We start from the raw sequence: 24,060 nt of genomic DNA, 5'->3' as shown, positions 1-24,060 counted from the left end.
ACACTGTCTTGTACACAGCTAATTTAGTGTTCCGACTAATTTCTCTCTTATTCCATATGAATTTATTCAATTGACTTCCCACCATACCAGCTTTGCTGATTCTGTTGTCTATTTCTATATTTAATTTACCATCTTCAGTAAAAATCGTGCCTAAATAGCTGAAATGTTTTACTTGTTCCACAGGTTCTCCATTCACAACACAGTTGACATTTTCAATGATTCTGCCTATTTTCATTGTCTTTGTCTTTTTATTGCTGACCTTCATACCATATCTATTACAACAGCTATTCAATTTAGTCAGAGAATCTTGCAGACTTGTAGCAGATTTATTTAGAAGTATAACATCATCTGCATAAAGCAAAGAGCTGACATTAACATCTCCAATTTTGATATCATGTTTAATACCACTTTCCTTCATAATGTGATCCATATAGATAATGAATAACAGAGGGGATAATGTACATCCTTGTCTCACACCAGATTTAACATTAAACCATCTTCCTGTACTTCCTTCAATTCTAACTGCTGACTTACAACTCAAATAAAGACTAAGTATTGCTTGATATAATGCCCCATTGACACCATATAACTGCAGCGTATTAAATAGCTTCTCTCTTGGCACCTTGTCATATGCCTTTTCCAGATCGACAAAACTTAAATACAGATCTTTGTTATATTCCCATGCTTTCTCGACTATTTGTCGTAAAGTGAAGATCTGATCCTGACAGCCTCTATTTGATCTGAATCCAGCTTGTTCTTCACCAAGCTTTTCTTCCACAATTCTTCTCAACCATTTCTCAAGTATACTTGCATAGATCTTGCCAGGAACACTCATTAAAGAAATACCTCTGTAATTCTCACATTCAGTTTTATTCCCTTTTTTATATATGGGTACTATGAGAGCTCTACTCCAATCATCGGGAATTCATCCCTCTGTCCAGGCTTTCTGAACTATGCAGTGCAGCCACTGTAAGACTCTTATACCACCATACTTCAGCATTTCTGGTCGAATATCATCTACTCCTGCTGCCTTTCCACATTTCAAGCCTTTGATGGCTTTTTCTACTTCAAGTATGGGTATGTATTCCTGACTGCATGCCTGGTCAGTGTTTTTTACCACTGTGCTGTCATCACTGCTTGTTTCATTTAGCAGTTTTTCAAAGTAATTACTCCATACTTCAAGGATATCTTTTTCTCCCGTTTTCATGTCACCTTTATCATCTCTAATTCCTTTTACAGCACTCTTTCCTCCATTCTTAAGCTTCTTCAACAACCTCCAGAATATTTTGCCACCTTCTTAATATTTATTTTCTATATTCTTGCCAAAGTCCTCCCATGACTTTTGTTTAGCTAGTTTTACACAGTGTTTAGCATTCTTGCATTTGTCTCTATATTCTCTAAGAGCACATGCTGACTTATTTGACAGGAACTTTTGGTATGCTTTCTTCTTTTCCTTCACTGCCTTTTTAACTTCCTGTGTCCACCAGGGAGTTCTGATTTTTTTTATCCTTACAGTTAACCTCACCACATGCCTCTCTGGCAGAATCAATCAATGTTTTCTTCAGAGTTTGCCACTGAATCTCCAAGGTTTGATTCCTGTTCTCAAACTATTTCATTTTTTCTTCAATAATCTTTGTGTATTTGAGCCTACAGTTCACATCTGAGAGCTGCTCAACTTTTATTCGCTTTAAAACTTTCTTACATGTTATTCTTTTCAATATGAAATTCAATTTTATCCTGCTCACGACTAAATAGTGATCACTTCCAATTTCAAATCCTCTGTACACTCTGGTGTCCTGCACCAGGGAGAAACATCACTCTCAACAATAACATAGTCAATGAGACTTTTCTTATTCCTAGCCTCTTCTCTCCATGTGAATTTGTGCACATTTTTATGTTGTAACATGGTGTTAGTAATGACCAGTCCATGTCCTGAGCAGAAATCCAACAGATATTTGCCATTATTATTAGCTTTGCACTTTTCTCCAAATTTTCCCAAAATATTTTTGTATGTCTCACAATCATTTCCTACTCTGCTATTTAGATCCCCAACAAGGACCAACTTTTCCTTTTTCATTGTGTCGGTTGCTTTTCTAAAGTGTCAAAAAATTCCTCCACTTCTACCTTAGTAGAACCTTCTGTGGGACCATAGGCACAAATAAGTCTCATTGTCCAGTTCCCCATTCTCATATTTGCCCACATTACTCTACTTGAGACTGACTGCCATTCAAGAAGATTAGCCTCGTATTTTGTGTTGAATACTATGGCTATTCCTTCTTTTCCTTGATTGTCATTGCCTGGATATAACATTTTGTATTTATCGAAAAAACATTGGTGCAGAAATAATATTAAATTCGGTAGAAAAAACAATAGGTTACACAGAAAGAGAAAGTAAAAAGGATTGGATCTCGAATTAAGTGAAAAGGTTAAGTGATCAAAGGAAAAGCATGAAACTAAAACAGAACTATAACAGAAATGAATATAATAGATTAGCCAGAGAAATTAGAAAACCAGTTAAAAGAGACAAGAATAACAGGTTAGAAGAAAAATCAAAATGGCAGGAAAGCTATCAAAAGAAAATAACCTTCATGGATTATATAAACAAATAGACCAAATTTGTAAGACACGGACAACAAAAATTATAACGATCAAAAGCATAGCGGGACAACTAATTGAAAGTAAAACAAAATGAATGGCCAGATGGGAAGAATACTTCAAAGATTTATATAATAAAAACAGATCCCAGGATATTAATATTCCAGCCACTGAAATGGAAGAAGAAACAAATATCTTTACCAAAGAAATAATAGCACACAGCATAGAAAAACTCAAAAGCAGGAAATCATCTGGCATTGAAATACATACAGAATTCTTAAAAGCAGGAAAGGAACAACTTTTGGAACCATTAAAAACATTATTTGAAAGGATCTACAAAAACGAAGCAGTGCCTACTGATTGGACCAAAGCAGTCATAACTCCTATATACAAAAAATGAGATAAAACAGAATGCAATAATTACAGAGGCATTAGCTTCCTCAGTATTCCAAGTAAGGTTTTTACAAAACTAATCCAAAAACAAATTAAGCCATATATAGAACTGGCACTGGGAGAAGAACAAGCCGGTTTCAGACCAGAGTGAAGCACAATTGATCAACTATTCACCTTAAGACAGCTAATAGAAAAGACACTAGAGTACAAGCAAAGTTGCTACATAAATTTCACAGACTTTCGTCATGCATTTGATTCAATCCGAAGAAGAGAACTATGGAAGAATTTGGAATTCCCAACAAAACCATAAGAATAATAAAGAATCTGTATGAGAAATCTGAAAGTGCAGTGCGAATGGAGGACACCTTAACCAACTGGTTCTACACAGAGAGCAGAGTAAGACAGGGATGCAATCTTTCACCAGACCTGTTCAATCTTACACTGGAAGAAGCAACCAATAAGGCCTTAAACAATGAAGACTCCAGAATCAAAATATATGGGGAAAATGTGACAAATTTATAATTTGTAGATGACATTGCATTACTTGCAAGCACAGAAGAAAAGCTACAGCAAATTTCTGATAAAATAAAGGAGGAGTGTATAAAATCTGGATTAAACATAAATATAGACAAAACAAAAATTATGCAAATAGGAAAAAGAAGCACTAATCTGAAAATTGAAATTGATAGTAAGAATCTAGAGCAGGTAGAAAACTTCACCTACCTTGGAGGAGTTATTGAGTACAATGGTGAAATTATAAAAGATATAAACAGATGAATCAGTCAAGCATCCCAAACTTTTGGACGACTTAATAAAATATAGATGTCAAGAGTCATCAAACAAGTAACAAAAGTAAGAATCTATGAAACAATGGTCCTTCCAATACTCCTCTATGGGAGTGAATGCTGGAATCTCAAAAAGGCTGAAGAGAAAAAATTATTAGTACTGAAATGGGTTGGCTAAGAAGATTACTTTGAGTATCTCTGCTGGATCGACTAAGAAACGAAGGCATAAGGAAATGACTAAAACAAGAAATAACAATAATAGACAAAATCCAAGAAAGAAGACTGCGATGGTTTGGACATGTGACCAGAATGGGAACAGAAAGACTACCATATAAAGCCCTGAATACAACGATGGAAGGTAAAAGATCCAGAGGACGGCCCAGAATTAGATGGAAGACAAAGTAAAAGAGGACCTGAAAACCAAATCACAACAAGTGACGTCAAACTGGACAGAATTGTTCGGACTCTCCTGGGACAGACAGAAGAGGAAAGAGTTCATTCAGCCTCATCATCATCCACATGGATGATGGAAGAGAGAAGAAGATATACATACCTTATTTATTGTTTTGGTATAATGAAGCATAATCCAAAAACTGTATCAGTTGAAAAACCTATAAAGATGTGTGTGAAGCTGTGCAATGACTTAATTAGATGAGAAACTGCAGCTGATGAAGAAAATTACTTAATGGATTGTGAAATCCATTAAGTTAAATAATGGAGAAATCTATTCATTAGAAAGAACTGAAGCAAGAAAAATCCAAACAGTAATTGATGAGTAGAAATCTGTCTTCCTTCTTGAGAATAAATTTGGCTAATCAAGAGTCACAGTTATAATACTAAGCAAAAATTGTAGTGTCACTTGTTGCATGGATCATTAGAACCAAAACTTGAAATGCCAAAAGTCACTTTATGAGTTGCAATTATTGTTTCATTACTTTTATTCAGCAGAAGTATTACAGGACAATGCCCATCATGTTTACATCACTTAGTCCAATTAATAATAATAACAAAAACAGCACAGCACTTTGAAAAACAAAAAGAAGTATGACGTTTTTCTTTTTATTCTCTTCCTCCCGAGTTCTATACAGGTTACATTACCAAATTTGGAATCTACTTGTTTCTTACACTGGCTTAAATTGTACATCCTAAAGAGGTGTTTGTAAATCAGTGTGAGACACAAGTACTTCCAAATGCTGCTTTTGTCATTATTATTAAATTTTAAATGTAATTAAATAGCCAAAGTTTTACATATCCTTGAGAAGGAAGACAAATTTCTACCCTTGAATTAGTGTTTATATTTGTCTTGCTGTAGTCACTTCTGAATAGATTTCTCCATTATTTAACTTAATGGATTTCACCATCAAAAACCCATCAAAGGCTTGAAATGTGGAAAGGCAGCGGGAGCAGATGTTATTCGACCAGAAATGCTGAAGTATGGTGGTATAAAAGTCTTACAGTGGCTGCACTGCATAGTTCAGAAGGCGTGGACAGAGGGCCGAATTCCCGATGATTGGAGTAGAGCTCTCATAGTACCCATATATAAAAAGGGAAATAAAATTGAATGTGAGAATTATTATTATTATTTTCAGGCTACTCCAGGGAGTCCTTAGACTAATCGAGGGAGGCCCTAAACATCATGTCCACACAACTATACGACATTCTCACAGTATCTATCATACCTTGCCTTGAACTCACTCACTGTCATAGTACCCACAACAGACTCTGGCAGCTTATTCCACTCATTTACCACTCTAAAAGTAAAGAACCCAGCTCTAACACCACTGCTAACCACACTCTTGCCCAGCTTCCATAGGTGTCCCCTAGTTCTCCCACCACCAGTCCTGATCTCAAAAATATCCTCTGAATTAATCTTATAGAATCCTTTTAGCAATTCGAATGTCTCAATCACATCTCCCCTTTTCCGCCTATCAACCAGTTTCTGCAACCCACAAATCTTCAACCTGTTCTCATATGGTTCATTCCATAGACCTGCTATCAATTTAGTCACTCGCATCTGGATCCTCTCCACCTCCTCCCCATCAAGAAGGAACCGAGATGACCAAATCTGGGCACAGTAGTCAAGATGAGGTCTTATCAAGGCTTGGTACAGAGGTACAATAACTTGCTTGTCTCTGCTCATTAAGGTATTTTTCAACAACCAAGTGAGTTGATGAGCTGATTTAGCTGCTTTCGCAATGTGTCCCCTAAACTTCATCTCCCTATCCACCAACACTCCCAAGTCCCTGGCCTCATCAATCTCTTGGAGTACAGTTCCGCCAATGTGGTATACTGCTGCTAATCTTTTCACCCCAAAATGCATAACCTTACATTTTGTCACATTAAATTGACATCCATTCTCCTTAGCCCAAACTCCAATCTATCTAAGTCATCCTGCAAGACTTTGACATCTTCTGCATTCACTATCGCCCTCCACAACTTTGCATCATCAGCGAACAAATGAACTGTTCCAGTTAGATCTTTCCCTATATCGTTAATGAATAGATTGAAAAGCAGTGGTCCAAGAACAGAACCCTGCAGCACACCGCTCGTCACAGGTTGTCTTTTGGACTCCACTCCTGAATAAACCACTCTTTGATATCTCTCCATCAACCACCCACCTATCCATCTCACCAACCCTATATCCATTCCCATATGTTGTAGTTTACGGATTAGAATTCCATGTGGTATCCTGTCAAACGCCTTTGCCAGGTCCAGCAGTATCACTGTAAACCCATTTCCCTTATCCAGTTCAGCCATCACCTTGTTATAAAACTTGAGCAAGTTACTGAGGCATGATCTACCCTTTACAAAGCCATGCTGTCCCCTGTACAGTATCTCATTTTCATCAATCCATTCCTGTATTTTTCCCTTGACTACTTTCTCTAAGACCTTGACAACAACTCCTGATATGCTGATCAGTCGGTAATTTGCAACCATAGTCTTGGATCCTCCTTTATGCTGTGAAACTATTTTCCCCTCTTTCCACGCCTTCGGGACTAAACCAGACCCGAGACTCAGATTAAACAACATGGTCAAGGGCACTGGTAATTCCTTAGCTGCTTCACGCAAGACCCGTGCCGGTATACCATCCAATCCCACAGATGTATTCACATTAATTTTCTGTAATAGACTATTCACCTCCACTTCATTCATCACAATTCCCGTATAAACTAATGGCTCCTTCATTTTTTCAATTTCACCACCTGGATGATATACTTTTGCAAAGTGCACGCTCAGTAACTCAACCATATCGACTGGTTCAGTGACCTCCTTACCATCGTCATTCCTTAAAATCATTTTGCCATGTACAGTTTTTTCTTGCTTGCAGCATATTGAAAGAACTGTTTGGGATTCTCTTGCTTGCATAGCTAGTTTCCTTTCATAATCGGCTTTTGCTGTTTTTACCACACTCGTTACCCTTCTGACCTGCACTTTATGCCATTCGTGTGCCTGCAGGTCACCCCTTTCTTTAAATTCCCTCCACAGTTGTTTCTTTTTTTGCAGCTCAAGCTTAATGGTGTTATTCATCCATTTAACCCATACTTGTTTTACTATTCGGTCCCTACGTATACAATCAGCCATAACCTCCTGTAAATGCTGCTTGACCACTTCCCATGCTCTATCGACGTCCAGCCCTTGCAGTTGTACATGCCATGGCACTGATCCAAGCAATCTCCTAAGCTTGTCATACTTGCCAGCACGGTAATTCCACATATACCCTGTCTTAATCAAAAATTCCACACCTTTAGCCACCTCCCAGGCCAAGACCTTATGATCACTCTCACCAATAGGTGGCAACATGGTCATATTCATTACAGTCAAATTGTGAGATGCTATTACCAGGTCAAGACTCTCACACACCCCCTAGTATTTTCAATTACATGCTATATCGGATAGTTATTCCTTAATAATTGAATAAAATCCATGTCCTTCCTCACATGTGTCCTCTCCTCCTTCCAATCAATGTTACCATAATTAAAATCCCCCATAATAATTACCCTGCTTCCACTCATTTCATCAATTTGTTTATGCATACTATCTCCACCATCTATTCCATCACCTGGTCTATAGCAGCACCCAACTGTATATTTTATTCTGCCAACCTCAAATGAGCTCCTTTCACTATCCTGCAATACAACTTCAATTCTCCTTGGCTGCAGTTCATAAGCTATCATCAATAACACCCCTTCCCCCATTTTATTCTCTCTGTCCCTCCTAAACACACTACAACCTACACATTCTATCCCACTAACTATATCATCTTTCGTCAGCCATGTTTCACTAATGCCAATAACCTGTGGCCAGGAAGAGCCAATCAAGGCCGAAAATTCTTCCTTCTTGTTCCTAATACTCCTGGCATTAGTATACATGAAATGCAGTAATCCCTTTGTCCCACCCCTATCTTGATGCGTTATTCTAAATGTCCCATTCCCATTTTTTGTCCTTAGTGCTGGCTCACGTACATTATATACATTTTTACAAATTACAGAGGTATTTACCTACTTAGTGTTCCTGGTAAGATTTATGCAAGTGTACTTGAGAAATGGTTAAGAAGAATTGTGGAAGAAAAGCTTGGTGAAGAAACAGCTAGATTCAGGCCAAATAGATGCTGTCAGGATCAGATCTTCACTTTATGACCTGTAATTAAGTTTTATCGATCTGGAAAGGCATAAGGTGCCAAGAGAGAGACTATTCAAAACACTACAGTTATATGGTGTCAGTGGGGCATTATATCAAGCAATACTTAGTCTTTATTTGAGTTGTAAGTCTGCAGTTAGAATTGAAGTACAGAAAGATGGTTTAATGTTAAATCTGGTGTGTGACAAGGATGCAAATTATCCCCTCTCTTATTCATTATCTATATGGATCACATTATGAAGGAAAGTGGTATTAAACATGATATCAAAATTGGAGATGTTAATGTCAGCTCTTTGCTTTATGTGAACGATGTTATACTTCTAAATAAATCCACTACAAGTCTGCAAGATTCCCCTGACTAAATTGAATAACTGTTGTAATAGATATGGTATGAAGGTCAGCAATAAAAAGACAAAGACAATGAAAATAGGCAGAATCATTGAAAATGTCAACTGCGTTGTGAACGGAGAACCTGTGGAACAAGTAAAACATTTCAGCTACTTAGGCACGATTTTTAGTGAAGATGGTAAATTAAATATGGAAATGAATGACAGAATCAACAAAGCTGGTATGGTAGGAAGTCAATTGAATAAATTCAAATGGAATAAGAGAGAAATTAGTCGGAACACTAAATTAACTGTATACAAGACAGTGTTAAAACCAGTTATTAACTTATGGAACTGAGAGCTGGGTCAGAAGTAAAATACTTGACCAAAGACTAGGACTGCAGATATGAGAGGCCTGAGAAAGATTAGGGGCACGATCAGATGGCATCAATAGCAATATCATATTAAAAACGAGGATATTAGGAAAGAACTTGACCTTGTCAGCATCCAGGAATGCATTAGCAGAGCTAATCTCTGGTGGTATGGTCACTTAAACAGAATGGGCGAGGAAAGATTAACAAAACCAGTGTTCTCTGCCAGGTTAGCAGGAAAACAACCCAGAGGAAGACCAAGACATAGGTGGATTGATACGGTACAAAGTGCCTTAGGCGTTAGAAATATAAGATCTGATAATGTTGGCGTCTTGACAAGTAACCAACTGATTTGGAGGAAAGTTGTAGATAGGAAGTTAGTAATGATGTATATTTTTCATGTAGTACTATCATATCCTATACACCCCTTGAGGGTACATGGCAAGAATTTGATGATAATGGATTTCACCTTTATTTCCAAAACAGTGTAGTAATCAATTAAGTTGTTATTTTCTTCATTATTTGAAGTTTTTCATCTAATTAATTCATCATTAACATGAATTATTTCTACTGGTGATGGACAGGTAGTCTGGGCTATATCATCTGACATATTGAAAAGATCAAAGAAGTTAGACCAGTTTGACATAACATTTCTTGATCATTTCACTTCTTCTTGAGTATTTGCAATTGAGCAGGTTTTTCTCTTAGTAGAAAAAACTTTCCTTCCACTCTCTTCTGTTCTGAGCCTTCTCTTTCAAGGTTGTATACCTGTCTCCACTCAGCATGTCATCTAGTTGTTTTCCTTACTCTTCCTCTGGGTCTTTTTCCTTTGATGGCATATCTGATATTTCCATTCTCTCTCAGAATGTCTGATTCAGTTTCCCTTTCTTCTTTTTATCCTCCTTAAGACTTATTCATTAGTTATTTTATCTGTCTATTTGATTTTTTCCATCCTTCTCCAAATCCACATCTCAAAGCTTTCCAAAATCTTAATTTCTTCTTTCTTCAATGTCCAAGTTTCAGCTGCATAGAGGGAAACACTACACACATAACATTTTATTAGTATTTTCTTTAGGTTTCTATCCATTTTACTTCTGAAAAAATTCCATTTTCTGTTAAAGGCATCTCTTCCCATCGCTATTCTTCCTTTTATCTCACTTTTACATCTTTCATCAGTGCTAATCACACTTCCTAGATATTTAAATGTCTTTACTTGATTCAGTGTTTCACCATTTATTCTGATATTCATATTTGTCTCTTTCCTTGCTATTTTCATTACCTTTGTTTTTCTTATGTTAATTTTCATTCCATAATTGATACAGGATTTTGGTAATCTCTTCAACAGATGTTATAGTCCTGTTTTGGTATTTGATAATAATGGCTTGTCATCTGCGTAGCTTATTGCAAATATCTGTCTACCTCCTCTTCCAAATAAAAACGGTACAAGCACTTTGAAAAATCAAAAGAAGTATGACTTTTTTCTTTTTATTCTCTTACTCCAGAGTTCTATACAGGTTACATTACCAAATTTGGAATCTACTTGTTTCTTACACTGACTTAAATTGAACATCCAACAGAGGCGTTGTAAGTCAGTGTGAGACACAAGTTGAGCATTTCACTAGGATTAGCATATTAAAGGCCTTTTATGAAAAAAAAAAAAAAAAAAAAAAACCTCAGAAGCATAATCTGATTTGTGCTAGTACCTACTATTCAGTCCATTCTTACCATTCATTGCAAATGCTTGGTAAAACGGTATTCCTTCAATTTCCCCAAACTTGCTGCCTTCGAGCATTAACACGTTCGCTGCCACGCTCCTTGGGCATAGTTTGTTCCCGCACGCCAAGTGCTTTCGTGTCTTCAAGGTCACTACGAGTAATCTCGTAGCCGGTTTATCAGACAGAATTTTGTTTCATACGCCAACTACGAGTAATCTCGTATCACCCCACCCATATATTACATACGCTGATGAATGTGTTTATTGCATCTAGTCTCTAAAAACCTTCAGTTTCGCTGTGACCAGTAAAAGAAAACTTACTGATAAAGAATTAGAAGCTTACGCTAATATGAGCGATGATGAATTTAATAAATTCATCATCGCAAATGGAAGGATAAGAGGGAAGTTTTCAAATATGCACACATTTGAAATGGTTGAAGCAAAAAATCAGAATGGTAAAATTCAATTAAAATCAAATATCGTTTGGGAATATAATTAGGGTATGTCAGGCATAGATCTTTCTGATCAAATGCTTTCTTACTATTTCCCCCTTACGAAAGACAATTAGATGGCCAAAGAAATTGGCAATATGCATTTTTGATATATACATTTAAAATGCACATAAATTTTATAATATAATTACTGGAAACGCAATGACTGCGTTAAAATTTAGAGATCAATTTATCTCAGTTTTTGTTGGAATGGATGAGCTTACAGCATCAGAGAATATCAGCAGGATTCGGGATCTTCATTATTTGGAAATTTTACCACCTACAGAAAAAAATATTCGCTGACAATGCCATGCCGAGTATGTACACGAAACAAACAACGACACAAAACACTTTATTATTGTCCTGTTTGCCAGGAAAAAACACCGTTGTGTGTGGAAAATTGTTTTAAAGTGTATCATTCATAATTTGAATAAATTGGTTTTTATTTTATTGATTTTATTTTATTATTTTTATTGATTTTATCGGTTTTAAATTGATTTACAAATTACGTGTTATACTATGGATTAGCTCGCGCTTGGCATAGGAGGTTTGTAATTGACATAAGAGTATATTCGTAGTTGGCTTCTCAGGTACATATATAATATACTATATTTTAGTTGAAATTATTTCCCTTATATCAAGCCCCCAGATGTGCTCTCCGCTTTATTCAAAATTCAAGGGTCCAAATTAAGGTAATTATACTAAGGGTTAACTTGTGTTTGGCATAGGAGGTCGGTAAATCGACATACGAGTATACTCGTAGTTGGCTTGTAAAGCTCATATACGAATTACAAGTATACTCGTAGTTGGCAGCAAACGTGTTAACACTGAATAACAGTACATAATTTCCCAAATTCTCTGATGATGCATAATTCCCAGAATTATTTTTTAACCAGTTCAAACACTACTCAGCAAGCAGAGTGGTTAGCATAACTGCTCTCCAGCCTGAGGCTTTGTGGTTCAGTCTTGCCATAAGCATGGTTAAACGTTTGTGACTGTCCTAACTCTCTGTGGAAAGGGAATCTGTGACCCTATCACTTCTTCTAGCAGAAGGCTTTGCTCCCTAAAACCTTGTGAGATGTGGAAGTGACAATATGGCATTCGGTGATGTCAAATGTGAACAAACAACTAACAGACACTACTGTTTGTACTTAATAACTGAACAAGCATATTTTGTACCCAAACATATTGAATTGCTGTGCTAAGGGAGTCAAGTGCATTCAGTATTATCACTTTATTAAAAATAAATTTTCTATTTTTGAACCATAATGTCTAGAAAATATAGTAACAGTGAAAAATCAAGGATACAAATAAAAAGCATTTCTTAGATATAAAATTGAAGTGTTAAGGTGGTTAGAAGCTGGTGAATGTTAACTTGATATAGGTGCATCTTTAAACTTAGCAACGTCTACTGTAAGAACAATTATGAAAAATGCAGACAAAAACTCGTTCAAGAAGCCATATTGTTGAAGATTTTTTTTGGGGGGGAAAGCTCTGTATTTGGGTGGGTGGATGGTCAAACTCAATGTAATATGCCTTAAATCAATGAAGGATAATAGAAAAAGGCAGGTGAATATACATTTCTACACACTTTCAAGAAGAAATAGGAGAAATAATGCTGGAAACATTTACATCAAGAAGTGTCTGGTTTGATAGATTAAAATGTTTAGTAACTTTAAATAGCATATAGACACCCTCTGTCCAAAATGAAACCGAACTTTTGATAGAAAATAAAATACAGGCAAATTATCATTATTCAAATCATTTATTTCGTTCAATATACTCTCCCTCGGGGTGCTTAAGAGTCAAAGCTGTATAACTAAGAGGAGACCTACACATGGCCTTTAAAGGAATGCGGAGAACCGACCGGGGCTTCTGACCTAATGTCCAATCCTCACCTTCTCCTGGTGCACCCTGTTGGGTATCTACTTGGATACTGAACGGATGAGAATGGGCTGGCAATTTGGGATTTAGCCGACCAAATTGTATTCTTATTGGTTAAACCAAAATATAGAATGATGGTACAACATGACAAAATTTCATGCCCGCTGGGGCGTCGCCCAGTTAAACAAGGCCCCCGTTGTTTTCGCCAGGGAACCAGAGTGAACAGCGAAAAGTCAGCTACTGGAACAAATCTGAAAATAAACCCTAACTCAACATCACCAGAGTTAAAGATCGGTACTATCAACGTAAGAAGCCTGAATGGCAAAGAAATGGAGCTAGCTGAGGAATTAGATAAGTACCTGATCGTCATAATAGGGGTGACTGAAACAAAAAAGACCAAAACTGGTGAGATCGTTCTGAGCAATAAATACAAAATGTTATATTCAGGCAATAACAATCAAGGAAAAGAAGGAGTAGCCATAGTATTCAACACAAAATACGAGGCTAATCTTCTTGAATGGCAGTCAGTCTCAAGTAGAGTAATGTGGGCAAATATGAGAATGGGGAACTGGACAATGAGACTTATTTGTGCCTATGGTCCCACAGAAAGTTCTACTAAGGTAGAAGTGGAGGAATTTTTTGAGGCTTTCGAACAAGCAACTGACACAATGAAGAAGGAAAAGTTGGTCCTTGTTGGGGATCTAAATAGCAGAGTAGGAAATGATTGCGAGACATACAAAAATATTTTGGGAAAATTTGGAGAAAAGAGCAAAGTTAATAATAATGGCAAATATCTGTTGGATTCTGCTCAAGACATGGACTGGTTATTACTAACACCATGTTCCAACATAAAAATGTGCACAAATTCACATGGAGAGAAGAGGCTAGGAATAAGAAAAGTCTCATTGACTATGTTATTGTTGATAGTGATCTTTTCTCCCTGGTGCAGGACACCGGAGTGTAAAGAGGATTTGAAATTAGAAGTGATCACTATTTAGTCTTGAGCAGGATAAAATTGAATTTCATATTGAAAAGAATAACATGTAAGAAAGTCTTAAAGCGAATAAAAGTTGAGCAGCTCTCAGATGTGAACTGTAGACTAAAATACACAAAGATTATTGAAGAAAAAATGAAAGAGTTTGAGAACAGGAATCAAACCTTGGAGATTCAGTGGCAAACTCTGAAGAAAACATTGATTGATTCTGCCAGAGAGGCATGTGGTGAGGTTGTCTGTAAGGATAAAAAAAATCAGAACTCCCTGGTGGACACAGGAAGTTAAAGAGGCAGTGAAGGAAAAGAAGAAAGCATACCAAAAGTTCCTGTCAAATAAGTCAGCTTGTGCTCTTAGAGAATATAGAAACAAATGCAAGAATGCTAAACTGTGTAAAACTAGCTAAACAAAAGTCATGGGAGGACTTTGGCAAGAATATAGAAAATAAATATCAAGAAGGTGGCAAAATATTCTGGAGGTTGCTGAAGAAGCTTAGGAGTGGAGGAAAGAGTGCTGTAAAAGGAGTTAGAGATGATAAAGGTGACCTGAAAACTGGAGAAAAAGATATCCTTGAAGTATGGAGTAATTACTTCGAAAAACTGCTAAATGAAACAAGCAGTGATGACAGCACAGTGGTAAAAAACACTGATCAGGCATGCAGTCAGGAATACATACCCATACTTGAAGTAGAAAAAGCCATCAAAGGCTTGAAATGTGGAAAGGCAGCGGGAGTAGATGATATTCGACCAGAAATGCTGAAGTATGGTGGTATAAGAGTCTTACAGTGGCTGCACTGCATAGTTCAGAAAGCCTGGACAGAGGGACGAATTCCCGATGATTGGAGTAGAACTCTCATAGTACCCATATATAAAAAGGGAAATAAAACTGTATATGAGGTATTTCCCTACTGAGTGTTCCTGGCAAGATCTATGCAAGTATACTTGAGAAACGGTTGAGAAGAATTGTGGAAGAAAAGCTTGGTGAAGAACAAGCTGGATTCAGGCCAAATAGAGGCTGTCAGGATCAGATCTTCACTTTACGACTAATAGTCGAGAAAGCATGGGAATATAACAGAGATCTGTATTTAAGTTTTGTCGATATGGAAAAGGCATATGACAAGGTGCCAAGAGAGAAACTATTCAATACGCTGCAGTTATATGGTGTCAATGGGGCTTTATATCAAGCAATACGTAGTCTTTATTTGAGTTGTAAGTCAGCAGTTAGAAATGAAGGAAGTACAGGAAGATGGTTTAATGTTAAATCTGGTGTGAGACAAGGATGTACATTATCCCCTCTGTTATTCATTATCTATATGGATCACGTTATGAAGGAAATTGGTATTAAACATGATATCAAATTGGAGATGTTAATGTCAGCTCTTTGCTTTATGCAGATGATGTTATACTTCTAAATAAATCTGCTACAAGTCTGCAAGATTCTCTGACTAAATTGAATAGCTGTTGTAATAGATATGGTATGAAGGTCAGCAATAAGAAGACAAAGACAATGAAAATAGGCAGAAACATTGAAAATGTCAACTGTGTTGTGAATGGAGAACCTGAGGAACAAGTAAAACATTTCAGCTATTTAGGCACGATTTTTACTGAAGATGGTAAGTTAAATATAGAAATAGACAACAGAATCAGCAAAGCTGGTATGGTGGGAAGTCAATTGAATAAATTCATATGGAATAAGAGAGAAATTAGTCGGAACACTAAATTTGCTGTATACAAGATGTATACAAATGTATACAGATGTATACAAATGCTGTATTCACAGTGTTCAAACCAGTTTTAACTTATGGATCTGAGAGCTGGGTCAGAAGTAAAACACTTGACCAAAGACTAGAGACCACAGGTATGAGAGTCCTGAGAAAGAATAGAGGCGTGATCAGGTGGCATCAATGGCAATATCATATTAAAAACGAGGATATTAGGAAAGAACTTGACATTGTCAGTATCCAGGAAAGCGTTAGCAGAGCTAATCTCAGGTGGTATGGTCATTTAAACAGAATGGGCGAGGAAAGATTAGCGACCCAGAGGAAGACCAAGATATAGGTGGATTGATACGGTACAAAGTGCCTTAGACGATAGAAATATAAGATCTGATAATGTTGGAGTCTTGACAAGTAACAGACTGATTTGGAGGAAAATTGTAGATAGGAAATTAATAATGATGTAATTTTTTTCATATAGTACTATCATATCCTGTACACCCCTTGAGGGTACATGGCTATAATTTGATGATGATGAATTAATCATAATTTCTCATTGTATTATTAAATAAATGCTTTATTAATAAGTACTTCGTTGGTGTCTGAGCAATTCAGGTATAAGCTTTTTATGTCTTTTCATGCTATACAGATGAAGTTGATCTTTCCACCATATCTTGGATATCTGCAATGGTCTCTTCCAGTAGGTTTATATATGCTAATTTGGGGATCCTATTGTTATTCACCCTTTCTATATGGCATAGCCAATTTTGCTGATGCTGATATTCTTGTATGATCTTTTTGGTATCTAATCATTCTCTTATTTCTGTATTTTTCTTTTTATCTAACCTAGTGAGTCCCAGGAGAGGTCTTAGAAACTTCATCTGTGCTGCTTCTAGTCTTTGTTTTAGAATCAAAGTTTCACTTCCAAATTTGAGAGATGGTTTAAAGGTCATGTTATGTAATCTATTTGAGTTTCTTTAGTCATTTGTTTTCCAAAATTTCTTGTAATTATTCCATTCATTCTATTGTAAATTTGTATTCTTGATTCCAATTGTGAATCAGTATTGTATTGCGAGATTATATTTCCCAAGTATTTGAATTCTGTAACTTGTTCTATTATTTTATTGTTAAGCATAATTTTGACTTTTTGAATGGTGTTTCCACACATTGAAATAGTTTTTTTTTTTTTCAGAGATTTTCATTTAGATGGTTAGTTGCATATTTGAATCAAATTTTTGTTTCTCTGTATAGACTTTTTATTGCATTAATTAATTGAGGAGGTATTTTAACATCTTGTAATATTTTCCAGAGTAGATTTCTATTCAAGTTATCATGTGCCTCTTCATGGTCAATAAATAGAAGAAAAGGGCAGATTAAATTCTTTTCTTTTTTCTATGATCTGTTGCATTATGAAAGAGGCATCTGTGCATCCCCTCCCTCTTCTAAAACCACACTGTTCTTCTTCTTCTTCTAAATAATTTTCTGTATATTTAATTAGTCTATTCTTTAAAATGTTTGCATATAGTTTAGATGCTGTTATTAAGAGAGTAATGCCTCTGTAATTTCCACATTTGTCCTTGGGACCTTTTTTGTGAATATTTATTACTGCTCCAGTTTCCCATTCTTTTGGGATCTTTTGATATTTCCAGATATTATTGAAGAGTTTAAGTAGGTTTTCTTTTAAGCTATCGTCTGCATATTTAAAGAGCTCAACGCATATTCCATCCAGGCCTGGGCTTTTTCTGTTTCTTGAGTTTTTAAATAAATTTGAAATTTTCTAATTCTTCCATTGCTATTTCTTCTGTACTTTCCCGTGTATTGATATCTTCAATTTTGTGAGTTTTGTCATTGTTTTGTATTTCTTGTTTTTCATTCCACAATGTTTAATAGTGTTCTATCCAATCTGCTTTTTAGATTATTTCTTAATTGGTCAATTTCTGTTTTTTGTAGGTGCCTGAAAATTTTAAAACCTATTCTTTGTGGTCCAGTGATATCCTGCTCTAATGATTTAACATATTTACTCCAATCTTCTCTGCGTATACTTCTGGAAAGCTTTCTGACTTCAGCCCGTTTTACAGTCAGCAGTGTTTGTACTCTGCAGATAGATTTTAAAAGCCTGTTTTTTCCTTTCGATTAATTCCTTTAAGTCATTATTCCAAGTTCTGACCTTTTTTTTTCCCTTGATTTATATCTTAAACTTTCTTCTGCTGCTTTTAGCATGGTTTCCTTTATATTTTTCCTGTCAGTTTCAATATTGTTTGTGGTTGGTTTTATTTTATCTCTTATTCTAGATATGGTATGAAGATCAGCATTAAAAAGACAAAGACAGTGAAAATAGGTAGAATTGTTGAAAATGTCAACTGTGTTGTGAACTGGGAACCTGTGGAACAAGTAAAACATTTCAGCTATTTAGGCACGTTTTTTGGGAAGATGGTAAATTAAATATGGGAATAGACAACAGAATGAACAAAGCTGGTATGGTAGGAAGTCAATTGAATAAATTCATATGGAATAAGAGAGAAATTAGTCGGAACACTAAATTAGCTGTATACAAGACAGTGATCAAACCAGTTTTAACTTATGGATCTGAGAGCTTGACTAAAGACTAGAGACCGCAGATATGAGAGGCGTGAACAGATGGCATCAATGGCAACATCATATTAAAAATGAGGATATTAGGAAAGAACTTGACATTGCCAGCATCCAGGAATGCGTTAGCAGAGATAATCTCAGGTGGTATGGTCACTTAAACAGAATGGGCAAGGAAAAATTAGCAAAACAAGTGTTCTCTGCCAGGTTGCCAGGAAAACGACCCAGAGGAAGACCAAGATATAGGTGGATTGATACTGTACAAAGTGCCTTAGATGATAGAAATATAAGATCTGATAATGTTGGAGTCTTGACAAGTAACAGACTGATTTGGAGGAAAATTGTAGATAGGAAGTTAGTAATGATGTAAATTTTTCATGTAGTACTATCATATCCTGTGCACCCCTTGAGGGTACATGGCAGGAATTTGATGATGATGATGATGATGATACTCTCCCTCAGCTTCGATACAGCGTTTGGCATGGTCATTTAATTTGTTAAATGAGTTTTTTATATCGGTTTTTGGGATACTGTTGAGGGTCATAGTTACTGCCGCTTGAACGTCTTCAATTGTGTCGTATTGCTTTCCTTTCATCGGCAAATAAAGTCGGGGGAAGAGAAAGATGCCACAGGGTGCTAAATCAGGTGAATATACGGCGAGTGATCTAACGCACAAACTTGGTTTTTGCTCAAAAACTGTATCACAATGTTCTGACGATGAGATGGTGCATTATCGTGCAAAAGTGACCAGCTGCATTACAATATTCATGCCGTACGTGACGAATTCTCACTATCAATCGCTTCAAAACTTTGAGATAAAACTCACCATTGACCGTTTGGCCAGGCAGAATGAATTCTTTGTGGATAATACCCTTGGAATTGTAGAAACAAATCAGCATTGTCTTTACTTTTGACTTCTCCAAGCAACTTTTTTTTGGATGCCCTTCTTCTAGTGGTCTCCACTCAGCACTCTGATGCTTTGGTTCTGGCTCATACTCAAAACACCACGTTTCGTCACCAGTAACGATCGTTTCAAGGATGTTTGAGTTCTTACGAGTGGTTTTAATGAGGTCCTCGCAGTGATCAATTCGATACATTTTTTGGTCGTCGGTCAACTTGTGGGGAACAAATCGCGAATTCAATTTATGAAGGCCCAAACCCTCAGTCAAAATATTGTGCACAGTTGATTTTGGAATCCCCATTTCATCTTCAATCAATCTCACGGACGATTTTGGGTTTTCTTTGATGAAATCACACACTTTTTGAATGTTAACTTCGCTCAGTCCAGTTTTTGGATGGCCCAGCTTTTCGTTGTCCTCAAGCATCTCACGACACCATGAAATCGCTTAAACCACTCATAAACTTGAGTATGGAATAAGCATTCATCACCGTATGCTTTTTGAAGCATTTGATGCGTTTCAGTAAAACATTTACCAAGTTTAACACAAGTCAGTCGCAGCTCTCTGTTTGAAACTCATTTTCCGACCATTCATCAAAATACTGTCACTCTTGGAACTATAACTCGGCTTCTGATGAAAGAAATGTCATAAACAGTTGACACAACACTAATGCAGGTTGCCACTTTCGACAACAAAAAGATACAACAGGTGGCGCCACTAGTTTCTTCTATTTTCAAAAAGTTCGGTTTCTTTTTGGACGGAGGGTGTATGACTGTAGAAGTGGCAAGTTCAGATACTAAGGTAGCTGAAGAATTTCCTGCTCTGAAAACCATCAAGTGAGCCATTTATTCATTGGAGTATTTGTATAGATAATCCATTGGATTTCAGTGTGAATAATTGAACTTGGATGAAATGGGTCTTTTCTGAAAAAGGAATCCTCCCTTTACTTTTATCTCTGATGAAGAAAAATGTGCACCTAGCTTCAAGGCTGGAAAAGATTGGTTAACTCCTTTGCTAAGATGTAAATGTTGGCAATGTAAATTTGACTAAGTTAAACTCGATGCTTGTGTATCATTCCAAGACACTATGGACTATGAAAGGAATTTTAAAATCAAGTCTACCAGTGATTTAGGAATCAAGAGTCATTATAGACAATTTTCAAAATTAGTTCCTCTCTCATATTTCATTGCTTGATAATTTCAGTGAACTTAAAACATGTATTTCCACTAAAGTTGTTTTTCTTCAACTTAATACTACTTCATTAATGCAGTCTATAGATCAGGGGATAATATCAGATTTTAAGGGATATTATCTCCACGTCATGTTAAGTACTCTCATTACAATACTCATGGTTCTTAAGCAACTAAGAGTTGCTTAAGAACCATGAATATTGTAATGGCTACAACCCACACCAGTTTCAACCTTTATTGAGGTCTCATCAGTGGGAGCCAGACTCAGAAGTGATACAAAGGTTGAAGTAATGCAAAAGTCATGTTTATATATAAAAGTAGCCAAAAGATGTTACACCTTATTATTAAAATACTCGGGATTGATGATAGATATTGAAAGTTTTTCCACTTGGTTATATAATAGAAGCTTGTGTTTTCACCTTTCCCTATTTATAAGGTTAAATTAATCCCATTTAGTGCTGATCATATCTAAACTTTATAAAGAAGGATAATTTCCTTATCCCTACTTGTTAGTGTTTAACATCTACGTGATCCTTTGAGTCCCTTTTTGCAATCTATCCTCTTAACTTCATGTCCCCATCATTCCCATGAATGTAATTTCTTGGCATCTTTAATTTATAATTTAATCAAGTGGAAAAACTTGGTTTAAAAGAAGAAAAAAAAAAGTTGGTATTGCAGTATATAATTTGAAAAAAGAATGGTTACTGTGCTTATATGCCTGTCTTTAATAGCATGCAAAAATTCTTATTATTATAGTGATTATATACAGACATTAGATATCGGCCTTTTTTTTTTCCATTTCTCTAGTAGATTTGGGAAGGGTTACTAGTCAATTTTCTGATCATTTATATATATATATATATATATTTTTTTTTTTTCAGACAAAAAGCTATTCCCTGGCTAACAGATCAACTTAGAGGCTTTCCAATATCCAGTGACTGGATTCAAGCTGGGAGGCCCTGTTCTCCACGAGTGTTGTTTGTATTTCAATCTTCTCCACTTGATGCACGAGGAGAAACAACTGCAAGTGGAGACACCTTTATTAGAATAAAGTCCAAGGTAAATGAAATTATATATTTTACCATCATTTTTTTTAATATTTTAATGTATTTGCCTAAAATGTCTTATATAGTCCGAAGTCCAAAGATTCATTGTGGAAGGTACACTCTATTAGCACAATTTTGTGTTGTTGTGAATGTGCAAAGGAATTGTCAACACCTCTTACTTAGTTATTTAACTTAAGTTTGAACTCTGGTATGGTCCCTAGGGAGTGGAAGGAATCACTTTATGCAAAGTGATTCCTTTGCATAAAGGTGGCTCTAAGACTGTGTAGTTAATTACAGATCAATCACCATCTCAGGAGCGGTGGTAAAAATATTGGAAAAGTTGGTTAAAGACAGAATTCAATGATCGGTGGATCAGAATATGATACTCTATAGGGGCCAACATGGTTTTCTTAAAGGTCGATCCTGCCTTAGCAATTTATTAACTATTTTATAATAGAATGACATCTGAGTTGGACAAGGGAAATGGCTACACAGTGATACTCCTGGATTTTGCTAAGGCTTTTGACAGGATACCCCATGGAATACTGTTGTGCAAATTAGAGCAGATGGGGATGGATAATAAACTGGTGATATGGATTAGAGAATGGCTGAGGGAGAGATACCAGAAAGTGGTGTATATGGAGGAGCATAGTCCAGGATGAGGCAGTTGATCAGTGGCGTGCCTCAGGGCTCTGTGCTTGGACCATTATTGTTTAATTTGTACATAAATGATATAGGAAATGGCTTGAAGGGAGATATTCAGTTGTTTGCTAATGATGATGCAAAGTTGGGTAGCACAATAAAAAATCAAGCCGATGTTGAGAGTTTGCAGGATGATTTAAATAAGTTGACAAAATGGGCAAAAAGTAATGGATGTCAGTTCAATGTGGAAAAGTGTAAAGTTATGCATTTTGGGATTAAAAGATTACCAGCTGTGTACTACATTGATGGAACGGTACTCCAAGAGATTGACGAGGCTAGGGACTTGGGGGTGTTGGTGGATAGGGAGATGAAGTTCAGAGGGCTGATTGCTAAGGTGTCCAAGATTGCACATAGGATTACTTGATTATTGAAGAACACACTAACATCCAGAGATAAAGAGATTATTATTCCCCTTTATAAGGCATTGATACTTCCACACTTGGATTACTGTGCTCAACTCTGGTCACCTGGATTTCTTGGAGATGAGGAGGTTGTGGAGAGGGTTCAGAGGAGAGTGACTAAGTTGATGAGTGATGTAAAAAAGTGCTCTCTACATTGATAGATTGAGAGCTTGTGGATTACAGAGGTTGGTTGATAGTGGAGAAGAGGGGGATATGATAGAAACATTTCAATTACTAAAAGATTTTTATCATCGGTGGCTGCTGTAATTAGTGATAGACATGGGCCAGCTATCTCTGATTGGCTACCGGTGGAGATTGAACTGCCCACTCAGTCTCCAAAAGCTAGATAGGGTATAAAGGCCTTGCCTACTCCCTATAAGGAATAAAAGGCGTTAGCTGATAACTGAAAGGTTTTTATAAGATTGATGCAGGGGAAATATTTCAGCTGTGTGATAGTGATGGAACAACAATCAAGAGGTCATCCCCAGAAATTAAGGAAAGTGTGCTTAACAAGGGTGTGAGAACCAGATTTTTTGCCTGGAAGGTGGTGAATGAGCGGAATGGATTGCCTAACTCAGTTGCGAGTTCTTCGTCTGTAAATGAATTCAAGAAGAGATATGATAGATATTGTTTTGATAGTTTGGGTCTCCCACGATGAGTCTACTGACTCCATGTCCATAATAATAATATCTTTCATACCTCTCTTTGAACACATTCACTGATTTAAAAAAAAAAATACTCACAGACAGTAAGTTCTGACAACCTATTTCACTCATTCACTACTCTCCTTGAGGAAAGAAAAAAAAATGTAATTCTGATGCTGTTACTAACTACACTCTTACTCAGTTTCCAGAGATGACCTCTTGTTCTATCCCTTGTAGCAAAGTGCCAAAAAATTTACTCTACATTAATTCTTTAAAATCCTTTCAGTAAATTATGTTTCTCATCCCCCTCTTTTCCACTTATCAGTTAACTTCTACAACCCACAAACTTCATCTATCATCATATGGAGATTCCACAGACCGCCTGCTATCTTGCTCACTTCTGGATTCTCTCCATTTTTTTATCTTCAAAAAACCAAGGTGCACAGGAATCCAGATGTGGCCATATCAAAGCCTCATAAAGAGAAATGATAACCTCCTCATCTTTGTTTTTTAGTAACCAAATAATCCTATGGGTCACTTTGGCCATGTCAGCATCCAAATCCCTAACTTCATCAGTTTCCTGGAGCACACTATGATCAAACTACTTTGAAAAAACTTTTTTTTAGTAGTGTTCTAAATAGTTTTCTTTTTTATGATATTGAGATCCCACTAAAATGCAAGCTTTTG

The 24,060-nt window shown here is 36.3% G+C and overlaps 1 protein-coding gene across 2 annotated transcripts in view; it reads left to right on the top strand.

Moving 5' to 3' along the window:
• LOC150102101 (nonsense-mediated mRNA decay factor SMG8) overlaps positions 1-24,060 on the top strand; it is a 384,051-nt gene that overhangs the window by 107,821 nt on the left and 252,170 nt on the right. For both annotated transcript variants that reach the window (XM_090399980.1, XM_090399979.1), the window contains one exon: positions 21,462-21,639. In XM_090399980.1, the coding sequence (XP_090256106.1) occupies positions 21,462-21,639 (178 nt within the window). The remainder of the gene's footprint in view (positions 1-21,461; positions 21,640-24,060) is intronic.

Source organism: Typopeltis vanoorti, chromosome 11 (genome assembly GCF_054136105.1).
Source record: "Typopeltis vanoorti isolate ZY-2024b chromosome 11, IOZ_Tvanoo_1.0, whole genome shotgun sequence".
Lineage (NCBI taxonomy): Eukaryota > Metazoa > Arthropoda > Arachnida > Uropygi > Thelyphonidae > Typopeltis > Typopeltis vanoorti.
This window is presented reverse-complemented; position numbering and strand designations above follow the sequence as displayed.